This window comes from Oratosquilla oratoria, chromosome 3 (assembly GCF_046742065.1).
Source record: "Oratosquilla oratoria isolate Oo_2021 chromosome 3, ASM4674206v1, whole genome shotgun sequence".
Classification (NCBI taxonomy): domain Eukaryota; kingdom Metazoa; phylum Arthropoda; class Malacostraca; order Stomatopoda; family Squillidae; genus Oratosquilla; species Oratosquilla oratoria.
Genome location: NC_134779.1, coordinates 39,599,588 through 39,624,758, shown reverse-complemented (window position 1 = coordinate 39,624,758; position 25,171 = coordinate 39,599,588). Strand labels below are relative to the sequence as shown.

The 25,171-nt window shown below is 39.6% G+C and overlaps 1 protein-coding gene across 3 annotated transcripts in view; it reads left to right on the top strand.

The window, feature by feature from the left end:
- LOC143021893 (uncharacterized) overlaps window positions 1–23,792 on the top strand; it is a 100,022-nt gene extending 76,230 nt beyond the window's left edge. The window contains exons 1-5 of one of the 3 annotated variants that reach the window (XM_076179724.1): window positions 8,143–8,279; window positions 11,016–11,478; window positions 11,643–11,818; window positions 19,885–19,995; window positions 22,696–23,618. In XM_076179724.1, the coding sequence (XP_076035839.1) occupies window positions 11,430–11,478; window positions 11,643–11,818; window positions 19,885–19,995; window positions 22,696–23,421 (1,062 nt within the window). In that variant the 5' untranslated portion in view covers window positions 8,143–8,279; window positions 11,016–11,429 and the 3' untranslated portion in view covers window positions 23,422–23,618. Of the gene's footprint in view, window positions 1–8,096; window positions 8,280–11,015; window positions 11,479–11,642; window positions 11,819–19,884; window positions 19,996–22,695 lie in introns of those variants that run through there. The other 2 variants (XM_076179706.1, XM_076179715.1) reach the window with 2 other exon arrangements.
- Window positions 23,793–25,171: the final 1,379 nt, after the last annotated feature.

The following is a 25,171-nucleotide window of genomic DNA, read 5'->3' as shown; positions in this document are numbered from 1 at the left end:
TGACGCTCTCTTTTTTATTCCAGCACACTATCAACCCCCATCCCAACATTTTTGTATGTGTGTATATATATATATATATATATATATATACACACACACACACATATATATATATATTCTTGGCACTGTTTAGGTTGAAAACAAATTTGTTGGAGTGACTGATAGAATTATACTTTGTACATACATAACAACAGATACTTGCTTTTGGAATGGTTTCATTATTCTTATCAAACAATTATTTTTGAGCAGATGATTTCACGCCTCCCTGGCGTTGGGGGGGGGGGGACTCCCTAGTTTAGGAAGTTCTGTTTTAGACATTACTTACCTCCCTCACTCCATAACTCGCCTCCACTAACTGCTTCCACTGACTGCCTCCACTAACTGCCTCCACTAACCACCTCCACTAACTGCTTCCACTAACTCGCCTCCACTAACTGCTTCCACTAACCACCTCCACTAACTGCCTCCACTAACTGCTTCCACTAACTACCTCCAATCACTACCACATACGACCCCAAACGCTCGACTGGGCCTCTCCACTTCCTTGTCCATCTCATAACTTCACTTTTACTTGCGCTGAACCCGTCCCCTTCTCCCTGCCAACACCAGCCACTAACTGATCCAGTCTCTCTTTAGAATCAGCCACTAAACTTAGTGTCATCTACAGATAGCATAAGAATGGGGGAGACTGCAAGAGACCATAAGGCCTGCACTAGCCAGTTACATGTCACTTACCACCTATCATCCCAGTTGATTTCCTTCTGATATCTTTATATTTCACGCCACTGTCACATTCACTTCAAAATATTCCACACGTGTGTTTATACTCAATTGCCAACAATAATTTATGATAATTCCTAATAAATAATTCATGAAACCTTGAACACTAAGATGACTCGATGGAGCTTCGGACGTCTTATCGTTATTTTTAAACTGGGAGAATTTGACTTATGCGTATATGGTTCCAAAATTCATTATCACTACTTACTAGGGGTGAGGAGGACAAGAACCCACTTTAAAAAAATATACTGTATGAACAGAGCAAGGCAAAAATTGTTTATTGTTTGTTTAACCCGCCGTCTGACTATAAGTAAGACTGATGCTGGTTGAATTTCCCAAGGGGTCGAATATCCCTTCCCCAACGGCATAAGCAGGCAAGTTATTTGAATCACCAATCTACATGATATGTAGTACAAAATACAATTAGAAATACTAAATACACTAAAAACATACAATATTGTAACAACACATAGTATGCAACGTTTGTAAACAGTTCGAACATTCTGCTCTGTTCAATTAACGTCCCCCAATAAATTTTTAATTACGTCTTGTTAGTTAAGAAAAAAATACCTTATACCATAAAAGGAGTAACTTAATGGAACATGTATAAAACATAAACAAACATTATATATTTGCAAGGAAATTAAAATTTTATCTAAATATATTTATATATAACATGCTGTCGACCTCAGACGTTGTGTCTGGACAAGAAAACGTGACGTCACTGGTGAGCCCCCGCCTCCCTGTGCGTGTTTACAAGAAGTTTGATTTGAATAAAAAAATGTATGATGATTATTCGAGAATGGTTTGAGATAAGCTCTAAGTCTCTTAATGTGTAATATTTTACTGCATAAAATCGTCTGCTGGCATCAAGAGTCATAAAGTACACTCACTTAATTGACTGCGATGAAAGTCACCATACTCGACGCTTCTGCGAGCCATGCAAATTATCTTGAACTTCTGCGTGGGAAATATGCGAGCAGCCATACGCAGTCTCAACCTTGGTTACATTTTCACTTGGGAACATTGGAAACAAACGACGCAGCAAAAGTTAATTGAGTTAAAAACTATAACCAAGATAAGTTAATTATCTCACTACCGATGGTGGGGGGGGGAGGGGGAGTGCTACGGAGATAAATATGATAGCCTAGTATCAACAATAACAAAAAGTATCACCCGATTTGGACAATTTTAAAAGTAAGTAAATAGATATATAAAGAAGAATAAGCAAAAATGATTAATAGATACAGTATTAAATAAATAAATGGACAAATAAATAAACACGTTATGGCAACATCTTTGTCATACCTCCACCTGAATGCAACCGGCAATTACGAGCAGTTATGGCGATGTTGCCATCACGTGAGGTTTGTTATTGTTGTGGACAGACCCCATGGAAACCAAGTGACAGACGATGATGCCATATCCACGTCACATGTATTAACGGAAATAAGCAGACAATTTCAGTCAGCTGTGGAGATTGTGTTTTGGCCACCGAATAAATAAAAATGTATAAGATGACAAAATTGAGAAAATATCGCTTCGAGTTGAATCCTTGTGGTCACTGGTGACTGCTACGTACATGGTTAAGCGTCTCCTGCCGTATGCACTCTAACAATCCCTCATACTTGTGGTATGCATAAAATTATACATAAAGATATAAAAGTATATTTTACTATATATAATGTAGACAGAAACACGCTGTATAATATAGGTACAGGAATATACTGTACAATAATGAATATAGAAATATATTCTATATAATGAAGATATAAGTACACTGAATACTATTAAGAGTATACTACAGTGTATGCAATGATGATATAAGTATACAATGTATTATGAAGTCTGAGATATATCGTATATAATCAAAATAGGGATATACAGTATATGTTATGAAGACAAGAGTATATTCTATTTTATAAAACCACGGCTATACTGTCTCTTTTGAAGTACAAAGGTCCACAACAAAAGTCCGCGTCTCCCTTATAAGGGGCTGGCCTTGTCAAAGCAAATATACTGTATATGATGAAGATACGAGGATACAGTGTCATTACGGATTAACTATGTCCTTAACCCAGATGCGTTAGTCCTTCGTTGTGGCCAGAGAAAGCCGCTAGAAGTTAACCTCCATTCCCGTTGGTTAACTTCTTTAGTACACGAAAGGGGTTTCCTTAACCTTTGGGGATTAAGGAATGTGTTTTTTAAAAAACCTTCCGCTAGACCTGACGAATGCTTTGTCATTAGAAACTAGAATTTAACTAACCTCACTTGCTGTACTTATTAAAAATAATATGTTGGTTTTGTAGATAAGTGAAATAAAGATAACTAGAATTACTAGATAGTATTCTAGTTTCTAATGATAGCAAGCGTTCGTCTGAACTGGGGAGAGAATTGTTATCGAGAATACGGTCGTTATCTCTTGTTCTTATCACTTCCAGCTCGACCTAATACCTCCCACCCATTAGGATAGAAGCCTGACTAGAGAATGGGGCATCCTCCCCCCCCCCCTGGTCTTGGGGACACAAGAAGACTAAGAACTCAACCAGGTTTTTATATATCTAGAGCTACACCACTTTCTTCTTTTTCTTTCTTTCCTTTTCTCTTTCTTCACAAAGTTGTCCACGTGAATTAGCCATTTCTTCTTGTCTCATCTCTATTCCCCCCTCCCTCATCGGTAGTACCTTTTTGTATGTCGTTAATAGTGTAATTTCTGTTTTGTCTAGCTTTATGTCATGTTTTACCTCTTGAAGTGGGGTGGGGGGGCTTAATGCCCCCGGGGGACCGCAGTAGCTCTGAAGGGCCCTGGATAGAAGCACTGGTGAATTATCGCCAACAAAAGACCTTTTGATCGATTAGTCAATTGCTGTGCAATGAATGAAATCTTTAAGTGTCTTTGAAATTCGATCCAGTGATGACCATTGAAAACCAGAGCAATTGTACCGTAACTACCTAGATCTGTGAAGTTACTGTTGTTATTTTTATCATTAATGATATTGATTGTGATGATGACGGCGATAATGATAATAATAATTAATGCATTATAATAATAATAATAATAACAATAATGATAATAATAATTAATGCATGATAATAATAATTAATGCATGATAATAATCATTAATGCATGATAATAATCATTAATGCATGATAATAATAATTAATGCATTATAATAATAATTAATGCATGATAATAATAATAACAATAATGATAATAATTAATGCATGATAATAATCATTAATGCATGATAATAATAATTAATGCATGATAATAATAATAACAATAATGATAATCAAAACAATAATGATAATAATAATAATAATAATGATAACGATAATGACGATGATAACGATAATAATGATAATAACAATAATAACATGAGTAATAATAATAGCACATTTTTTCAACCAAAATCTCATGATGGTGTTCCTATAATAACGTAACACCATTTTACAGATGCTGCGTTGACACATATTTATACCCTCCCCGCCACTCTGTGCAAAGCCTGACATGACAACCCAGTTACCAGACTATATATATATATATTTTTTTTTTTTTGTGTGTGAAATCATGTTGGTCACTTGTTACCCCCAAAGTTATAAGAATACAAAATCTCTCTACATGTGTCGAAAGTGTCTTCAATGTCGACTGTGACGTAAGACTGCCTTCAGACGTTCACTGAACTCTGATTTTGCAAGTTCAGCATTTTTTTCCTTCATAGTATCCATGTCTTCATTTCACAGCAAGACACAGCATCTCCACAGTTGGGCACTACAGCCGAGGCTGGTCTACCCCCACCACTTCCTTGATCATGACAACGATTTTCATAGCTGTGACGTTTTCCACCCTGGCGTCTTTTTCAGGAAGTAGGTGAAAAGCTGAGTATCTTCGGCCGAAGCCGTCACCTTTGTACCATTAGGTTAGTCTGTTGGGGGAGATAACTTACAGTCACAGCTGGGAACCGTAAAGAAAAGGAGGATTCGAACCCACAACTAAACGAATACGAGACCGGCGCGCTACCGATAACGCCAACAGTGCAGTTCGGGAAGTGTTTTTCTTTTTCCAACATCTCCTGCAACTGAGGCCTGAAGGCGGTGTAGTCTTTATGTATCGATCTATGAACTTCATCAGTGGTTCTTAACTTTTTTCAGTGCCCGTTCCCTTGATATCTCAGACTAATGCCTCGTACCCCCATCCAATACATATACAATGCAAACATATGAAAAGAATTAGTGATACAAACCTTCCTTTGTTTTTTCATTGTAAATATACAGTGCCATTGCACTGGCTATCATGTCTCGTGCCTTGGCCAATGCCTCGACTAGTGTACGAACCATCCCCAAATCGACCTTCCCACTTTCACACCAACCACGAGGTTGCAATTATGCACACGTCTTGGGTTACCATGACCACTGTACATCTCTGCACTGCACTCGAAGCTTAGTTATGAATTTGGGAACAGTCTTCTTACATTAGTCATCGTTCTCTTCATTGACTGACGTGACTACAAATCTGAGCTGCCTACCCTAATCATGGTACAGTATTTTTTTTAATTCTTCCCTTCTGTCTGTGAAAGTGCAAGAGAAGCAGTTCACAAGGTGATCATTTATACAATTCTCATTGATGTTTTGAACATTCTTTTGAACGTGTTCCTCGCACACTTTACATAGATGCCAATTCTTCTAAAAAAAAAATGGTGCGATTAATTATTAGCCTACCTGGTATCATATTTGCGTAAACGCGTCGTTAATAGGTTCGGTTAAAATAACCAGCCACATACTTTGCAGCTCAAAGCAAAACAACCCCGTTCGAAAAACAAAGAATTAGTGCTGTAGACAATCGTTTGACGATCACCCATGAACGATCATCATTGAGCGATAATTATATAATCGTATCGAGTAATACGTGCCTTTAGTCTACTCGTCATGGCCGATGAGAAGAAGAAATAGGGGTTGTTGAAATGGTAAACATCCGAGGTAACCGTGACCGCAGAAGTACATCCACCTTGAGCACGGTCACTGGACAGAACCCCTCAGGGGGTAACGTGACCGCCTAAAAGATTCACTTCCCAGTCCAAGCGAAGACTTCCTCACGTCTCACTCGGCTTCCGTCCTTAAGTCAAGGGCTTCCACAAGCTGATTTCCATTTACTGAATCTACTTGTTTGAATTTATTCAAAGCTATAAAAAAAAAACAGGACAAAAAAGATTTAAAAAAATCTACATTCTAAATACAAACTTAACTTCAGGTAAATCTATGTACAGTGGATTTATTTATTCAAAGCTTCCTAAAACCAAATTTACCTACTAGGAACAATCATAACCATATTGTGAATAATGCCAATAGAATAACTGAAGTTATAAAAAAAACTATCCAAGTGTAACTTATTAGTAAAATAAATAGATTTAATTGCAATGATTGTAATAATGATAATAAATATGCAGCATCAGGGTGTCATCAACAGCCATATCTGGTATTAATAGACATCCCAGATAATTTTCCCTAACAAGCAGCAAAAGATAAACGAGTAATATTAAATTAAAACGAATATGAATGTTATCCGGTTTCCAATAAACGTTTTGTTGTTAGATATCTAGATGGGGAAGAAATAATGGAAGAGGGAGTGAAATTTGCAATGAAGAAAATGAAAAAAGGGAAAGCCATGGGTGAGGATGGTGTGATGATTGAAATGTTAGAGGCATTAGGGGATTTTGCAATAAGAAAACTCACTAGTCTAATAAACAAAATTTACGAAAAGGGTACAATAACGGAACATATGTGTAACTCGATTTTTATACCACTACCAAAGATAAACGGAACAATGGAATGTAGTAAACATCGCACAGTCAGTATCATGAGTCAAATAACCAAAATTATATTAAGGATAGTTTTAAATAGAATAAGAAATAAAATGAGAGAACAAGTTTCATGGGAGCAATTTGGTTTCATAGAAGGGAAAGGAACAGCAAATGCAATTTTTATAATAAGAACGATTATGGAGAGGATGATAGAAAAACAACAAAATGTATATCTTTGCTTTGTTGACTACGAGAAGGCGTTTGATAGGGTAAGACATGAGGATTTTATAAATATTTTGGAAAGAGTGGATTTAAATAGCAAAGACATGAGTATCATTAGAAATTTGTATTGGAAGCAAAGAGCAGCGGTGAGGGTACGGGGAGGAAGAACAGAATTTCAAGCTATAAAGAGGGGAGTGCGTCAAGGCTGTGTTATGTCTCCAGATTTATTTAATTTATATGGGGAGATGATCCTAAGGGAATTAGAGGGAATGGAAGGGATTAAAATTGGAGGATTTAATATAAATCATATCAGATATGCTGATGACACAGTATTGGTGGCTGACTCAGAAGATAAACTGCAACATCTATTGAATGTAACCGTAAGAGCTAGTGAGGAGAAAGGTTTAAATGTAAATATGGAGAAAACTAAAATACTAGTGGCCAGTAAAACAGATCCACCAAGAGTGCAAGTACAAATAGCAGGGAGAAGAATAGAACAAGTAACCAAATTTTCGTACCTGGGAAGCGTATTGACAGAAGATTGTAGATGTGAAAAGGAAATAAAATCAAGGATAGCGATAGCTAAAAGCACGGTTCAGAAAATGAAAGGGGTTTTAACAAACAAGAAAATGTCTACAGATATAAGGAGAAGAACAGTTAAAACATTTATATGGTCAACACTATTATTATATGGTTCAGAAGCGTGGACAATCAGCAAAAAATTGCAGGAAAACTTAGAAGCAGCAGAAATGTGGATATGGAGACGAGTATTAAGAGTACCATGGACAGCGAAGAAAACAAATGAAGAAGTATTGAGAGAAATGGAGACAGATAGGGAATTGATGACAACAATAAGGAAAAGACAGTTGCGATTCTTAGGACATATAATGAGGAAGGAAGGGTTGGAAGAGGTGGTGATGACGGGAATGGTGGAGGGAAGGAGAGCAAGAGGAAAGCAGAGGGAGAAGTATAAGGACGGGCTGATGAGGGCGACGGGAAAACAACTTAAACCAGTACAGATGTTACAAGTAACTAGGGACCGTGAACGGTGTCGCTCCATGGTTGCCGAAGTCCAAGAGGATATGGCACGACGGTAAGGTAAGGTAATCACCTCAACGTGAAGTAGAAGCCAAAATGGGGCGTTTAATTAAGACATTGTGTTTGATTTAATCTTATATGATTGTCATTAAATTTTAAAATGCTGTTTCAGGGAATTGAATTCAAGGTTTTATATCTTTTTATGAGAACTGCAGCTGTGTTTGATCATAAGAACGTTGTCCTTTTTTGTATGTGGTCACATGTATGCGTCGTTAGTTCAGATACGGTAACAACGTACGAAAATGTTTGAAGTTCAACTAAAACCAAACTTTGGATACGTACAATCTCTCAAAAAAGCAAGTGACATAATTAAAACACTAGAAGAGAAGACAAGTGCAAAATTTACGTGTTATAAACAAGATAAAGGGTTTGGCCTATACGGTAAAGGATTATTAATGTTTGTACTAAAAAGGGACAATTATTATATTATATAGTTTCACCCAACCAACGATTTTGTGCCAGTACAGCATTTTCTAACAAAACAACTTGTAGTTTTCCAAAATAGTTTTGAGTATAAGTATTGCTAATTAGCAATGGCAGATTCAGTAATTATTTCACTGCATAGTTCTTTGTAGACTCAACGTAAATAAATATGTACTTAGTAAAGCCATGACAAAGTCAAAGGTGAGCATGGTATTTACAATAACAATTACTGCAATTTTTTATTTTATTAATTTCTCTCAGTAATCCGTTATATCTACCCATAAAGTGTATTTTGGCCGTCCATCACATAACCCTCGACTTCTATTGTAATATTCATTTGTAGAAAATAGAATCATGATTTATACCCCTCTAAAAGTTTTTGTAAAATTTAAAGAATTTGCATTGTAGAATTTCTTTACCTATTATTAATTTATATAATATAATTCAACCCAGTTAGGTTAAGTTTCAAGGACCCCTACACTGTAAACTTGTGCCCAGCTAATTAATTTTAATGGTTTCTTACTATTTACATTTTTTTAGAAGATGCTTAACTAATTTGCAGTGAATAGGAGCAACACCTTCAAATAAATTCATTACTCTACTAATCTTTATATTTGATATATATTTTAAGAAATACTTGTTTAAAAGGGATGAGGATATTCTATGGGTTAAATGAAGAATTGTCACCCCAGAATGCCCACGTGAAGAATCATCACCCCATGAGATCCCACCTGAAGTATTATCACCCCAGTATGCCAAATATCAACAGTGGAAAATAGGTTAGGTTAGGTTTAATGAGGGTAATACTTATTGTCATCAACTAATACAACCAAAGAATCATAACCCAGGATGGCCCACATGATGAACTGTCACTCTAGGATAGTCCACATGAAGAATTGTCACCCTATCAAAATCTGGGGTGACGATTCTTCATGTGATCCTGTTCTTCTTCCATGCCCAGTAGCAGCGGCACATGTAGAGGCACTACAACTGCAACACACCCTCTATTTTCTCTCAATGACTGCCCAGCCACCTCAATGTATTGAAGGCTAATAAGTAGTTTAAAAAATGTGTTGCGCAAGTTGAAACTTACATTTTTTCACACATTTTACAAAATTTGATTAAATGCTGTGTTATATAGATATTTCCCCCATGTGGATAGCCATAAATGCACCAGAGAGGCTTTTTCTCACACATTTTACTAAGTTTAATTAAATGATGTGTTACATAGATATTTCCCCCATGTGGATAGCCATAAATGCAGCAGGGGGCTTAAAGTATAACAATGTTGGTCTGATGCCAGCTTTTAACTCCTGGCTAAGGTGCAGACAAATCTCCACACCAGTGAAGATTACCTTATTTGTGTGACATAAGATTAGATAGTCTCGCATGTGAAATTAGGTTGATAAATGGCTCCTGTCCTTTCTCCTGGTAGATTATTCATTTCTTCCAACTGTTAACATTTCTAAGTTTTTATGATGACAGCTTCAAATACAAACACAACTACCTTTACAATAATCCACAGTAGGAGTTAAAGCTCTGAGGAGCAGTATCCTTCTACCAGGATTCCCTTTTCCTCCAAGTATTGCATCCACCCATCACTTTTCTTCTTCTTCTTCTTCTTCTTCTTCTTCTTCTTCCCACACACATTTTTGGTTTTGTGACAGTTAAGGATATTGTTCTATAATTCAGAGGTTCTTATCCACTTCTTCCCTTTGTAGGTTGGTACCACATTTGCCATCTTCCAATCATGTGGCACCCATCCCTTTTCCAGTAAACATATGGTCAGTTGGTGTTTTATCTACATTCCACCTATCAATCTATATGCCAAGGGCTTTTTCCCCCTTACAAGGGAGGTAGCCATGTCCGACCTATTGCACTCCCATCCACCACACTTTATTTCCCTTTCATCTTAGCTCCTCATGGATGAAGGGTCATCCCTGTCTCCTGCTTACTGCCTGGGTCAGAAGCAATGCAGCAAAACACAGCACATTCACAGCAAGGCTGCTTCAGTTAACACAACCCCTTCTCCCTTCAAGTGGAAAATAGAGAAGACAGAGAGAAATCCCTTTGGGCTGCATCAAAATATCCATACACAATCACTCCCCCATCCCCCACACTTTTCTATCCTTGCTCAACAGAACTAGAAAAGAGAGAAGATAGGGAGAAAATCCTTTTGGACTGTGTCTAAATATTATCCATACACTCCACCTACAGTCTTTTAATATAAAATTTGAGACCCCACCTGGCCCCTAAGGGCTTCCTCACTTCTAAATTTAATCTGTTCCCACTCATTTACTTCTTTTCTTCCAAGTCCTCTTCTATGGCTTCTTCCTCCTTACAAGGGAGGTAGCCAAGTTAAAAGGCGAGTACCCACTCCCACCCATTCCACTCCCATTCACACCCTTTTTTCCCCACTCATTTTAGCTCCTCAGGAATGATGGGTATCCTCTTACTTGTTGAATACCCTTTGGAAGTTTTTATTCATTGTTTCATTATTATTGTTATTATTTTATTTATTTATTTTTATTCGTTTATTTTACTCTACTTGTTTATATATATATATATATATATATATATATATATATATATATTTTTTTTATTCATTCATAGCATAGAGCAACTTGGGTTCATCTTTGTGTAGGTCACTTACACCTTTTATGAAGTTTTCTTTCTTCCTTCAAATTATTGTAGAGCATGCGGCGACATTGTGGTCCCCTAGTACCAAAAAGAACATAAAGAAAATAGAAATAATCCAAAGAGCAGCTACAAAAATGGCACCTTCACTTGCAAACCTATCATACGAGGAGAGATTGGCTAAACTGGAGCTACCGACACTGGAGGAAAGAAGAGAGAGAGGAGACCTACTGACCATCTACAGAATCATGAAAGGCACAGAGATACTTGATAGAGAAGAATTACTAAACTGGGACAAGAGAAACACAAGAGGACATGGAAGGAAATTAAGAAAACATAGCTATAGAAAAGAACTGAAGAAAAACAGTTTTCCACATAGAGTTTTAGACACTTGGAACAAACTGGGTAATGAAATAGTAAGCACAAAAACCATTCACGAGTTTAAAAGCAAACTAGACACTGAGAGATACAATGGCGGGACAACACGAGCATAGCTCCCCTTCCCGCAAAATACAACTAGGTAAATATGTCTAGTACTCCTGTATTATTTTGTCTTTTTTCCTCTTCTCCACCTTTCCCATTCTTTATCTTTCTTTTGTTTTCCTTTCATCCATTTTTGTTTAACCATTTCTCTCATTATGATCATCAAGAAACTCAAAACTAATTCATGACCTCTTCCAACAGAGTGGTCCTTTGATCATCACCGTGTGCGCTGGGAACAGGATGCAAATAAAGCCTCAGGAGAACTGATTCAGTATGATGGTATTCCTTATATTCTGCTCGGCACCAAGATTATGGAGTGTCAGCATGGTGTTGACAGAAATGTAACACAGAAGATGCGATATCGTGTAAGAAAAGAGGTAAGGAAACAATCATTTGATATTTAGCGATGTTTTAATCAATCTGTTAACCCATGTCTTCCTTGCAAGAGACTCCAGTGTTCCCAGGTAACCAGCAACAACCACCAGATTTAGTGCCACCAATTTTCCATTTCAAAATAGAGCAAATTCTGTCTCAGGGAATGGGTAATTCTGCTTCAATTTCATTTCCGATAATCTGTTACCTGAATGTTCTCAAAACATTGAAAAAATACTAAACTGTGTATTTTAGCCACTGTATTGTAAGTAACAATGAAATGAATAAGAATTTGCATGTCATTGTTTTGATTGATTAACATCTCAGGGCTCAAAATATGTGGTTATCAACTTTTTCATGTACAGTATGCGCAGAAAGTAATGACACTTTACGCTAAGCGTCATTACTTTTCACGGAAAGTCTTTGGCCCACAAAAGTACCACCAAATGAAGTGTGGTATGAGCTGATGTTTTCTATGCGGCAACTAGCAACACTGTATGAGTGTGTGGTAGCGGTTTGTTTATCTCAGTAACACATGGTTCGTTGTGACGAGTGTTTGTATTTTTTTGGTCTCCCGCATTTTTCCCTTTTTTGGGCTCGTGTTACCACCCAATTGTGCCTCCTATATACCCCTTACCATGCCCAAACAAACCCTGGATAAGGACAAACGTGTTGAAATAGTTGCATTATTCAAGATGGACCATAAATTACCCAAAATATCGAGACTCACAGGTGTTAAGCTACGTACAGTGCAGCGGTTGCTCAAGCGGTACCGCGACTCTAGGGAGGCCTGTGTTCCTGCCCCTTTGCCAAAGCCGGGTAGACCTCACAAGACTACATTTAGGACCAGAAAACTCATTGATAGGCAAGTAAGGAAGGATCCTCGCTTAACTGCAAGACTTCTGAAAGAGAAGAACCCAAATTTCCTTGGTGATGTCTCTATCAGGTCGATCCAGCAGCTACTACACAATGACCTGAATTATAAAAGTTACCGTGCCTGCACTACTCCTTGGGTTACTCGTTGGCAAGTTGTTAAACGTCTAAAATTTGCCAAGAAATATTCAACATGGACAGATGAACAGTGGAAAACAGTCTTCTGGAGTGACGAATCGACTTTCAGAGTGACTGGCACCCCAGCAGCCAAGGTCTACCGCAAGCCTGGTGATGACCCCTTGAAACCTCGCTTCACGAACAATGTCATCAAGCACCCTGCCTCACTCATGGTTTGGGCAGGATTTACGTATTATGGTGTTGGCAAGCTGGTTGTACTCCCTGCTAATGAAAAAGTAAATCAGTATAACTATCTGGAGTTATTGGCTGACTATCTTCCTGACTGTTTTGAGGAGACCAAGGCTGAGGTTTTTATGCAGGATGGAGCACCTGCTCACATGGCCAAACCTCTGACAGACTGGCTAAGAGACTGTGAAGTGAGTTATATTAAAGACTGGCCAGGTAACAGTCCCGATATTAACCCGATGGAAAACCTTTGGGGTTTAATGAAAAGAAAATTACGTGACATGGACACCTCATCAGTGCCACAGTTGGAATCCGCTATTTGCCAGCTCTGGGCCTCCATTCCTGAAACAACCCTCCAGAACCTTGCACTATCAGTTCCAGGACGTCTCCAGAAGGTGATACAGAGGAAGGGATATTCATTTCATCCAATTTCTATATGTAAGTCAAGAGTTTTTATGAGAGTAGTAGAGATTGTGTCAGGATTAGAAATGGAGAGAGTGAGTGGTTCAAGGTAAAGGTGGGACTTCGTCAAGGATGCATTATGTCGCCCTGGCTGTTCAACTTATACATGGATGGGGTAGTGCGAGAGGTAAATGCAAGGGTAGTGGGTCAGGGATTAGAGATGGTTAAAGAAAATGGAGAAAAGTGGGAGGTGAGCCAGTTGTTGTTTGCGGACAACACTATGCTTGTGGCAGGATCGGAGGAGGGATTGAGGAAGTTGGTGACAGAGTTTGGGAGAGTGTGTGATAGAAGAAAATTGAAGATAAATGTGGGTAAAAGTAAGGCAATGAGATGTACAAGGGGTGAAAGTGGCAGTAGACTGGAAGTGAGCATTAAGGGGGAGCGACTGGAGGAAGTGGATAGTTTTAGATAATTGGGTGCAAATGTACCAGGAAAAGGTGGAGGTAGAATGTAGATTGAGAGAAGCGAGTAAATGCCTTGATGGATTAAAAAGTGTAATGAGGAATAGACATTTGGGAGTGGATGCTAAGAGGAGACTATATGAAGGAGTGATTGTGCCAACAGCACTTTATGGGGCAGAAACATGGAACATAAGAGAGGAAGAGAGAAGGAGTTTGAATGTGTTTGAGATGAGGTGTCTGAGAAGTATGATGGGGGTTACTAGGCTGGATTGAGTGAGAAATGAGGAGGTGAGGAGGAGAACAGGGTGGAAAGGGGGTTGGGAGATAGGGTTGATGAAAGAGTATTAGGATGGTTTGGACACATGGAAAGAATGAGTGAAGAAAGACTAGTAAAAGAGGTATGGAAGGCAGATGTGGAGGGAGTGAACATGAAGGGACGTCCTAGGATGAGGTGGATGGATGGGGTGAAAGAGGCTTTGGGGAAGAGGGGAATGTCTGTTGAGGAAGGACGGGAGAGGACAGAAGACAGGGGTGAATGGAGAATGGTTGTATATGGATGATGTTGTGATGCATGAGGTGGAATGGGCAGGGGGATGGGGGGTGAGGTAGTATGTGTGAGCAAATTTTGACGTAGCCTGAAGGGATTTCTCCCCATCTTCTCCTTTATGCATGGGGGGACAGAGAGGGGGCTAGTCGCCGATTTAATGAAGCGGCCTTGCTGTGGATGTGCTGTGTCTTGGGACACTGCTTCTGACCCAGGGCAGTGGACAAGGTGCAGGGATGACCCGTCATCCAGGAGGTGCTAAGATGAGAGGGAGGGTGGAGGGGTGTGGAGTGTATTCAGGGATGGAATGGGTGGGAATGATTTTATGCCTTTTCCTTTTTTGGCTACCTCCCTTGTAAGGGGAAAAAAGCCTTGGTATATGTATGTATGTATATGTAAGTACCATAATTTGCATTATTTCATACATTTTCACATGCAAACTAACCTTCACCTCCAGTTTACAGGTTTCATTAAGGGTGACATCATTACTTTCAGTGCATACTATACATGTGTTTTACCTAGCATGAAAACCAAAATCTATGAACCTATTTTGTATGCATCATCTGTATTATACAAATGATTTAATTTCTTGTTAATGAGTAGAATTTTATGTTTCTGGTATCTGGTGGTAGGAAGCTTTAGGTGACTGTTGAGGCTGTTCGAGTGTCCCTAGTAGAACCCAACCTGTTATTTTGCCTGTAGTACAGCTTTTATAGAAGCCTGTAAATATTCCATCTACTTATCAAATATCAAACTGCAGCCCTAAAATTAAAAACACTTCATATTAATTACTTCACTGATCATGATTCTTTGCTTGTGGTATTTGGATTTTGATAATTGGAAATTGATGTTATAATTAGTGGATAACTCATGAACTACACACACTTGCAGTTGAAAAGTTCTACAAGCTAGAAAATCGGCTGAATAAATTGAATATTTAAAACACATTTGTGTTAATTATAGTGAAATGTAGGGGACTTTTTGTGCTGCCACCTAGAGTTTAGCAAAGTAAATATTCTTGGTGACACATTCAAAACAAACCCTGGCAACATGAGAAATGGGGTCAATTTCAGTCTCTGCTAAAATCATGAAAAACTAACCGATTTGGACAGAAAAAAAATGGAAGAAAGCTGAGTGTGTGTAGAATCGGTTTCTAGGACTCAGTTCTGTTTTAGAGCTATAATTCCCCAAATTACGTCTGTTTTCCACGATCACAGATTTTTGAACCCCTACATATTGTCCCATAAATCATACATACATAAGCCCATAAGTCACTTGGGGAAAAGATATTGAGATGATTAGGTAAGGTTAGAGTAGAGCAGTGTAAGATGAGGTGTTCCGTGTCTTCTGTGTGGTAATTGCCTCTGAGGCAGTTTGGTTCTTGCTTTTCATGGGAGGAATTTTTCTGTATAGATAATATCTGTGGGAGTGTGGTGGTTGGCATTGGAATGCTTGGTCAGTGATCTTAAGTGTTAGTGTTTTTGTATGGTTATCTGTTAAGGCAAGGAAGGGAGAGGACAAGAGATAGAGTGCAGAGGGGTTGTGAAACGATGACAAATTGATGCAGCATGAAGGGATTTGTCCTTGTCCTCTTTGTTTTACTTGTGAGTACCTAGGTATTCTATTTGGACAGTTTTAGTGTATCCTGTTATTATTGTTATTGCTTTGTTTTGTATACAAAACATGCTATAAAAATATTGTATATCACCGGCGAAGTTGAACCATCCTAATATTCTTTCAACCCTATCTCCCAGCTCCTTTTCCACCCCTGTTCTCCTCCTCACCTCCTCATTTCTCACTCTATCTAGCCTAGTAACCCCCATCATACTTCTCAGACACCTCATCTCAAACACATTCAAACTACTCCTCTCTTCTTCTCTTATGTTCCATGTTTCTGCCCCATACAGTGCTGTTGGCACAATCACTCCTTCATACAGTCTCCTCTTAGCATCCATTCCCAAATGTCTATTCCTCATTACACTCTTTAATCCACCAAGGCATTTACTCGCTTCATGGAGACATATATTCACAACAATGAGTGGGATTTAATGAACCATGCCCTTGGTCCAGCTCGCTGGCAGCAGGTTCAAAGTGCTATCACCTTGACCTCCACCACAAGTATCAGTGATCTAACTGATCATCTAACAAGCATCCAAAAACTATAAGATAGCAGCTAAAAGTACCCAAGCTTAGACAGACTAGATCAGTGGCTCAGGGATGATAGAATGAAGACATCATCCCAGAAATCATCAGTAATGTTGAGTATTGAATAGTGCTTACTTACTGCTAGCTATACTATAACTGCAGTTCCACTGAATCACCATTTCTGTAAGTTTATGAAGAATACCATCTAGGATGCTGAGGTTTGATGATAATCTCCTATGTCAAATTTAGTATTGGACCCTTTCAAATGTACATACATACATACATATATATACCAAGAGCTTTTTCACCTATACAAGGGAGGTAGCAAATTTGAATGTAACAAATACAGTACTACTTCTCATTAACGGACTAAAAGAGGGGTAACGGTGTCCGTTGATGTGAATAATCCGTTGATTTGGAGTGGTTTTTGGGTGGCATAGTGATTGCACAGCACCAAAAACACCGAAAACACCACAAACACAGCTCATTAACGTCCATTAATGAGAGGTTGTACTATATATACCCCAACAGCATACAATTCTAACATACAACAAACTTCCACCAATTCCACACTGTACATCCACACAAAAACACATCCACACCCAGATCACCAAATGGATTCTTCAGTAAAGACCACTAAACTCAAATCTGTACTAACCACCCTCAGATATCAACCCCTCAAAAAAAAAAAAAAAAAAAAATCCCTTTCAAGGGAAGGAAGAACTGCATTGGCATGCTTACAATCTGGACACCATCCAGTAATAAAACAGAATCAACACAGAATCAAACTGCCCTAGATGTAACTACCACCGAGGACACTGAACACATCGTCCTCCATCTATCCATCAATATACCAAATGCTTCTTTCTCCCTATAAGAGAGGTAGCCAAGTCAAAGTCATGCACCCACTCCTACCCATTCCACTCCCATCCACCAGCCTTGTTTCTCTCTTATCTTAGCTCCTCATGGATAAGGAAGGTCATTCCTGTCTCCTGCCCATTGCCTGGGTCAGAAGCAATGCAGCAAGACATAGCACGTCCACAGCAGGGCCACTTCACTTACACATCTTCCAACAACACAATATCTCCTCCCTTGAGTGATTTATGGACCCACCCAGAGGCCATTGCTAGTAACCTGGGAGTAAGTGGGTCTCCTGCAGGAGAGACCTGAGCTAATGGACTGACTGACAGTTGGGTGTCCAAGTTTAGTCTCTGGATTGTAGGGGACCATGCCAGGGAAGCTTAGTCACATATAGTTCATATGAACAGCTTATAAATTGTAATTAGAGTTTCTTTATGCTCTCCAAGTTTGTCTGCTCTGTGTATAATTTTGAGTTAATGAGGAGGGGATCACAAAATAATGAAGCACTGGGGCTAAATCAGCTCTGGTTGACAGGCCCTGCTGTGAAAGAATTGTGTCTCACTGTTTAGGAGCTTTGGTTTCACCTTTATGAACCTGATTCATATCATCTATCAATACGAGTATATCAAGGGGTTTATTCTTCCTTCAGGGAGATGGCCAAGTCAAAAAGGTCATACCCACTCCTACCCATTTTACTCCCATTCCGCACCCATCCACCACCCTTCTTTTAATTGGCAACACCTCTCTCTCTCTCTCTCTCAATCTCTCATCATGTGGAAAATACAGAAGACGGGGAGAAACCCCTTTGGGTTGAGTCAAAATATCCCAAAGAGATATAAACTACATTCCTACTCTATTCTTTAATTTTCAGAGACAGATCCCTACTTCAGGAATACCATCTATCTATATACAAAGGGAGGAGGCTGGAGGGGAGTGGAATATATAGGAAATGGAATGGGTGGGAGTGGTTTCTATGCTTTTTTTCTTTTTGGTTACCCCCCCGTGTAGTGGGAAAAAGCCTTTGGTATATGTATGTATGTATATACAAAGGGCTTTTTCCCCCCTTTTAAGGGAGTTATAAGGAATACTGAGCCATGTTTTATCTCTTACTATCCATTATTTCTGTTGCATTTTATCTACACATTTGATCACTCTTTCTCTCTCATTCTCCTGTGGCAAGGGGATAAGAATGATGCCATTGTGTTCTTATGTGCATCATAAAAGGTGACTGAATGGGGCAAAGCAAAAGGATTGGAGATTCCCTTTTCTGTATTTTTCTCCTGTGAAGAGTGAATATATGCTTTGCCTTACACACTTTTGTAGGACCATTGCTATCCATATATAACAGGGATGGCCCACCTTTTGTGAGATATGATATACTTTTTCTATAGTTACCCTGATGTGATCTAACAGCCTAACACAGGAATAATCTGTCTTATAAATAATTGTATGTTGTTCAGACATGTCCATCATTATAAAAGTAAAGTATTCCCAGAAAGAAGAGAGAAGGAGTTTGAATGTGTTTGAGATGAGGTGTCTGAGAAGTATGGTGGGGGTTACTAGGCTGGATAGAGTGAGAAATGAGGAGGTGAGGAGGTGAACATGGGTGAAAAAGGATTTGGGAGATAGGGATTGAAAGAATATTGGATTAGGTTTGGAACATTAGAAAGTTTGAGAAATGAGGGAAGGGAGTAAAAGAGGTATGGAAGGCAGATGTGGAGGGAGGTGAACATGAGGGAGGACGTCTAGGATGAGGTGGAATGGGATGGGTGAAAGGGGGCTTTGGGGAAGAAGGGAATGTCTGTTGAGGACGGAAGACAGAGGTGAGTGGAGAATGGTTGTATATGGATGATGTTGTGATTGCATGAGGAGGAATGGGCAGGGGGGTGGGGTAGTATGTGTGAGTAAATTTTGACGCAGCCCGAAGGGATTTTCTCCCCGTCCTCTCCTTATATGCAAGGGGGGACGGAGAGGGGGGGGTCGCCGATTAAATGAAGCGGCCTTGCTGTGGATGTGCTGTGTCTTGCGACACTGCTTCTGACCCAGGGCGGTGGGCAGGGTGCAGGGATGACCCGTCATCCAGGAGGTGCTCAGATGAGAGGGAGGGTGGGAGGGGTGTGGAGTGTATGTAGGGATGAAATGGGTGGGAGTGTTTTTATGCCTTTCCCTTTTTGGCTACCTCCCTTGTAAGGGGGAAAAAGCCTTGGTATATGTATGTATGTATTCCCAGAAAGAAAAAATATATAATAATTCAAGTATCATGAGTACATGGAAATGCTATTGCAGCTATTTGCATGACAAATTCTGAAGAACAAATTATTAACAAGTACAGTGGTGTAATTGACTTAAAACAAACTTTGGCCACCCCTGATATATAATATACATCTGTATTCTTGAAATATCTTATTTCTATTTGTTTTAGGAGACTTACCCCTACAACACAAAGAGACGGCAAGTGACGCCAATTAGTAAGAAACTCGATTGTCCAGCAAAAATTGTGCTGAAAGATGTTGTCAAATTTCCAGCCTACAGAGTAAGTATGATTAATGTTCCATGTTAAGTGCTTCCCCTATACTGTAATTCACCTCTACATTTGCTCCTCTGTTGACTGTCATGGTTAAACCCAAATACTGAAAACACTTCCATGAGCATCTCACCCTTTATACCCTTGATCTACCTACCACCATCACCTCCTTTTACATATCTCTTTAATTGTGCTCACATTTTTCTCTCAACCCTCTCCCCTCACACATCCATTCAAGCTGTCCCCAACTGCGTCAGTCTCACCACAGAATCAGCCACAAGTGCAGGGTCATCAGCAGACAACAACTGGCTCACCTCCTACCTCCCTCCACACTTTTCCATCAGTTCCAAACCTCTGCCTAGCTTTTTCACGTTTACCTTGCTGGCTGTGCAGATTAGAATGTTACTACTTGCAGGGGAGGTTGAGGCAACAGCAGTTCAAACCCTGCTTCCAGCAAATTGGACTGTTTTAAAATTCCTATGTAAAGGGCACTGTCCTAGCCTTATGATATGAGGAGTTCACAACATTAAACTGAATCATTAGGAGAGGAACAGAGGGAGTACAGGGGTCCCTCAAATAAAGCGGATTCGAATAACACGGATTCAATCATACGCGGATTTTATTTCAAAACCATCTCAAATGTAGAGAACCGTTTTAAAATTCGCGCCAAGTCGGGCACGCATACGCACACACGCAGCAATATCGCAAACAATTTTACCGCCCTAACCTGTTGAAGTGTAATGTTTCTTTCGTTTGGAACACAACTAATAAGTCTGATAATGACTGCGCTTGTCGTGTCTTAATTTCTCTTATGAGGTTCTTGTTACTGGCAGTGGTGGTTTGGGAGATCAAAAACAGACATATACACGCTTACGCACACGTAGACACGTGTTAGACAACCAGTGTATGTTGTGAATGCGCGTGCGTGTACACACAAATACGAACACAGACACACGCACGTACATGCTTACTTGTACATGTTAACACAGACGCATACACGCACGCACACACACACACACACACACACACACACGCCACACACACATACATACACCACATACACACACATATACATACGCCACATACACACATGTATATACGCCACATACACATATGCATATACGCCACATACACATGTATATACGCACAAACACATACGCCACATACACGCACGCACACACACACACATGCATACGGTACTCGGTATTTAATATGGAAAGTCAGCATACGCGGATTTGGTCATACGCAGTAATTTCAGGAACCTAACCCCCGCGTTATTTGAGGGACTCCTGTAGTTGGTGAGGAACAGTGTGGATGGGTAGAGGTTGTGTAGATCAGATTTTTGTGGTAAGACAGATATGTGAGAAAGCTATAGGAAAGGGGAAGGATGTTTTTTGGGCTTTTATGGATCTGGAAAAGGCTTACGACAGGGTAGACAGGAGGGCACTGTGGGAGGTTTTGCGGATATACGGGATAGGAGGAAAGCTTCTAGGAGCTGTCAAGAGTTTTTATGAGAGTAGTAGAGCATGTGTCAGGATTAGAAATGGAGAGAGTGAGTGGTTCGAGGTAAAGGTGGGACTTCGTCAGGGATGCGTTATGTCGCCCTGGCTGTTCAACTTGTACATGGATGGGGTGGTGCGAGAGGTAAATGCAAGGGTGGTGGGTCAGGGATTGGAGATGGTTAAAGAAAATGGAGAAAAGTGGGAGGTGAGCCAGCTGTTGTTTGCAGATGACACTGCACATATGGCAGGATTGGAGGAGGGACTGAGGAAGTTGGTGACAGAGTTTGGGAGAGTGTGTGATAGAAGAAAGCTGGAGATAAATGTGGATAAAAGTAAGGTGATGAAATGTTCAAGGGGTGAAAGTGGCAGCAGACTGGAAGTGAGCAGAGCGACTGGAGGAAGTGGATAGTTTTAGATACTTGGGTGCAAATGTGGCAGGAAAAGGTGGAGTGAAGGTGGAGGTAGAATGTAGATTGAGAGAAGCGAGTAAATGCCTTAGTGGATTAAAAAGTGTAATGAGGAATAGACATTTGGGAATGGATGCTAAGAGGAGACTGTATGAAGGAGTGATTTTGCCAACAGCAATGTATGGGGCAGAAACATGGAACATAAGAGAAGAAGAGAGAAGGAGTTTGAATGTGTTTGAGATGAGGTGTCTGAGAAGTATGATGGGGGTTACTAGGCTAGATAGAGTGAGAAATGAGGAGGTGAGGAGGAGAACGGGTGGAAAGGGAGTTGGGAGATAGGGTTGATGAAAGAGTATTGGGATGGTTTGGACACAGAAAGAATGAGTGAAGAAAGACTAGTAAAAGAGGTATGGAAGGCATATGTGGAGGGAGTGAACATGAGGGGACGTCCTAGGATGAGGTGGATGGATAGGGTAAAGGGGGCTTTGGGGAAGAGGGGAATATCAAATAAGAGGGAGGATGGAGGGGAGTGGAGTGTATTCAGGGATGGAATGGGTGGAAATGATTTTATGCCTTTTTCTTTTTGGCTACCTCCCTTGTAAGGGGGAAAAAGCCATGGTATATGTATGTATTACCTGATCCATATGTATCTACTTGAAAAAGCTGTAATAAGCGAAACGTCGTACAAATAAAGGCTCCGTCCTCATATGGTGTTTATCTAGTCAATCTACTGAAGAGCCATATCATTAAATAGAAAAATATATATATATGAAACCAACTTAGCAATATTCTCTTTTCAGATCGAGAGAAACTTTGATAGCTTTCGAAAACAGGCCTCAAGAAAATTGAGAGAAGACATCTTTAGGGGACGAGCACAGAGCACCAGTGAAAGACGAATATACATACAGCTACCATCAGAAGAGGATCACACCAATCATGTTCTTGGGGAGAACATTAATAGCATTATTTGCAAATTAAAAAATTCAAAAGATTGGGGCGTGGAGAGTCGTAAAGTTCTTGAAAAAATAAGTGACCTTACATATACCATGAAAGAGCAAAGTGTTTTGAAAGGTTTGCATAACTCATTGGTAGCTGTGCTTGAAAGTCTTAGTCAAGATTTGCCCAGTGTGGTACCTCCTCTTCAACAAGAAAAGATGTACAAGAAACAAAAACACAAAACAGCAGAAAGGACACCTGCCCCTCCTCCTAATGAGAGTATCACCATTTACAAAGTACCGGACTTGGATAGAACTGAATGTGTGCAACAATTCCCTCCATTAACGGACGATAAATCTCACACGTGTTATAAAACATATAGTTTCAATATTGCTTCAGATAATTCAGAAGTCAGCGTTAAAGTAGTGCCTGAACAACCAGTGAAACATATACAGACTTATCACAAATCAATTGAAAGTATGGATGTATCTAATGCTCACCAAGAAATTCAACTAAATTCTGAGCATTTTTATGACCACAAAGGATATTGTAAAAATATTAATGATAATATATGCAATGCTTATTTTTGATATCGAAAAAGAAAAATCATATCTACATCTCTTTTTCTATCCTTAAGTTATTGAAGACTTTGAGCACTTACAGTTAATGCAGAAAAGTATCTGAGGAGACAGTGGTGTTGTGAGAGATACAGTAAACCTTTTACATCCATCCTCCCAACTTCCGTGTCACTTCTTTGCAACCAGTCCTTGTGTGTATTCCTCTTTTCTGCCACAATCACGAGAGAACAGCAGGAGTATATATGGTGTTGGAGATGTGCTCATGTGTCCACCTATTAAACTTTGCCTTAGATTCATTTACATCATTGGCCTGGATTATATTTTCATACAACTTACTGTATTCCATAAATCTACTCATCTTAACAGGAAGCTGTGTAGTATATTTTAGGCTGGTTTTTTTTTTTGTTTTTTTTTTTCATATCTTGTTGATCTTGCATTCCATGCCAGCAAATCCTCTTTGTTCATTATATTACCTCATTTTCAGATTTAACTATCATCATTATGTCACCTCGCTTCATATCTGTAATATGAGAAGTTCCAGATTTTTTTCCATCCTTCCTATGTGTTATCATTTAGGCTTGGTGAGGGAGGGCTAGGTGTGTATCCAAGAATTTTAAATACATATAGAAACATATGTATACCAAGGGCTTTCCCCTCATACAAATGAGGTAGCCAAAGTCAAAAGGCATAATTCCACTCCTGCCCATTTCATCCCCACCCACTCCATTCCTATTCATCACCTCTCCTTCCCTCCTGGCTCCTCCTGGATGATGGGTTATTCCTGCATCTCACCCACCACCCTGGGTCAGGAGCAATGCTGCAAGACAGCACATGCACAGTAAGGCCATTTCATTAAATTGGTGACACTCCCAACCCCATCTCTGTCTCATGCATGCAGAAACATTGAAGATGGGGAGAAATCCCTTCATACTGTGTCAAAATATCGCTTGCACATAACCATTCCCTAACCCTCTTCATCCTCCACCCACTCCTTTTCATGCATCACAGCATCATCCATACACAACCATTCCCCATTCACCCCTATCTTCTGCCCTCTACCTTCCTCAACAGACATCCCCTCTTGCTCAACACCTCTTATACTCCATCCATCCTTTTCATCCTCGGTTGTCCCCTCATGTTCACTCCATCCACCTCTGCCTTCCACACTTCTTTTACTAATCTTTCTTCACTCATTCTTTCCATGTGTCCAAACCATCCCAATCACTTTCATCAACCTTATCTCCCATCTTTTCCACCCCATTCTCCTCCTCACCACATTTCTCACTCTCGGCCTAGTAACCCCTACCACAGTTCTCAGACACTTCATCTCAAACACATTTAAACTCTTCCTCTATTATGTTCCATGTTTCTGCCCCACACAGTGCTGTTGGCACAATCACCCCTTCATACAATCTCCTCTTAGCATCTATTCCCAACTGTATTTCTAATTGCAGTATTTAATCCCCAATGCACTCGTTTCTCTCAATCTACAATCGACATCATAAGAACATAAGAATGAAGGAGACTGCAAGAGACCATAAGACCTATATCAGGCAGTTCCATGTCCATTACCATCTGTCATCCCTATCCATAAAATTGTCTAAGTGTTTCTTAAAACAATCAATAGTTTCAGCACTCGCCACATGGTTACCAAGTCTATTCCATTCATTGACCACCCTATTAGTAAACCAATTCTTGCCTATTTCCTTCTAATCTAAGTTTGTCCAATTTAAATCCATTACTGAGTCCTGCCTTGTTATCT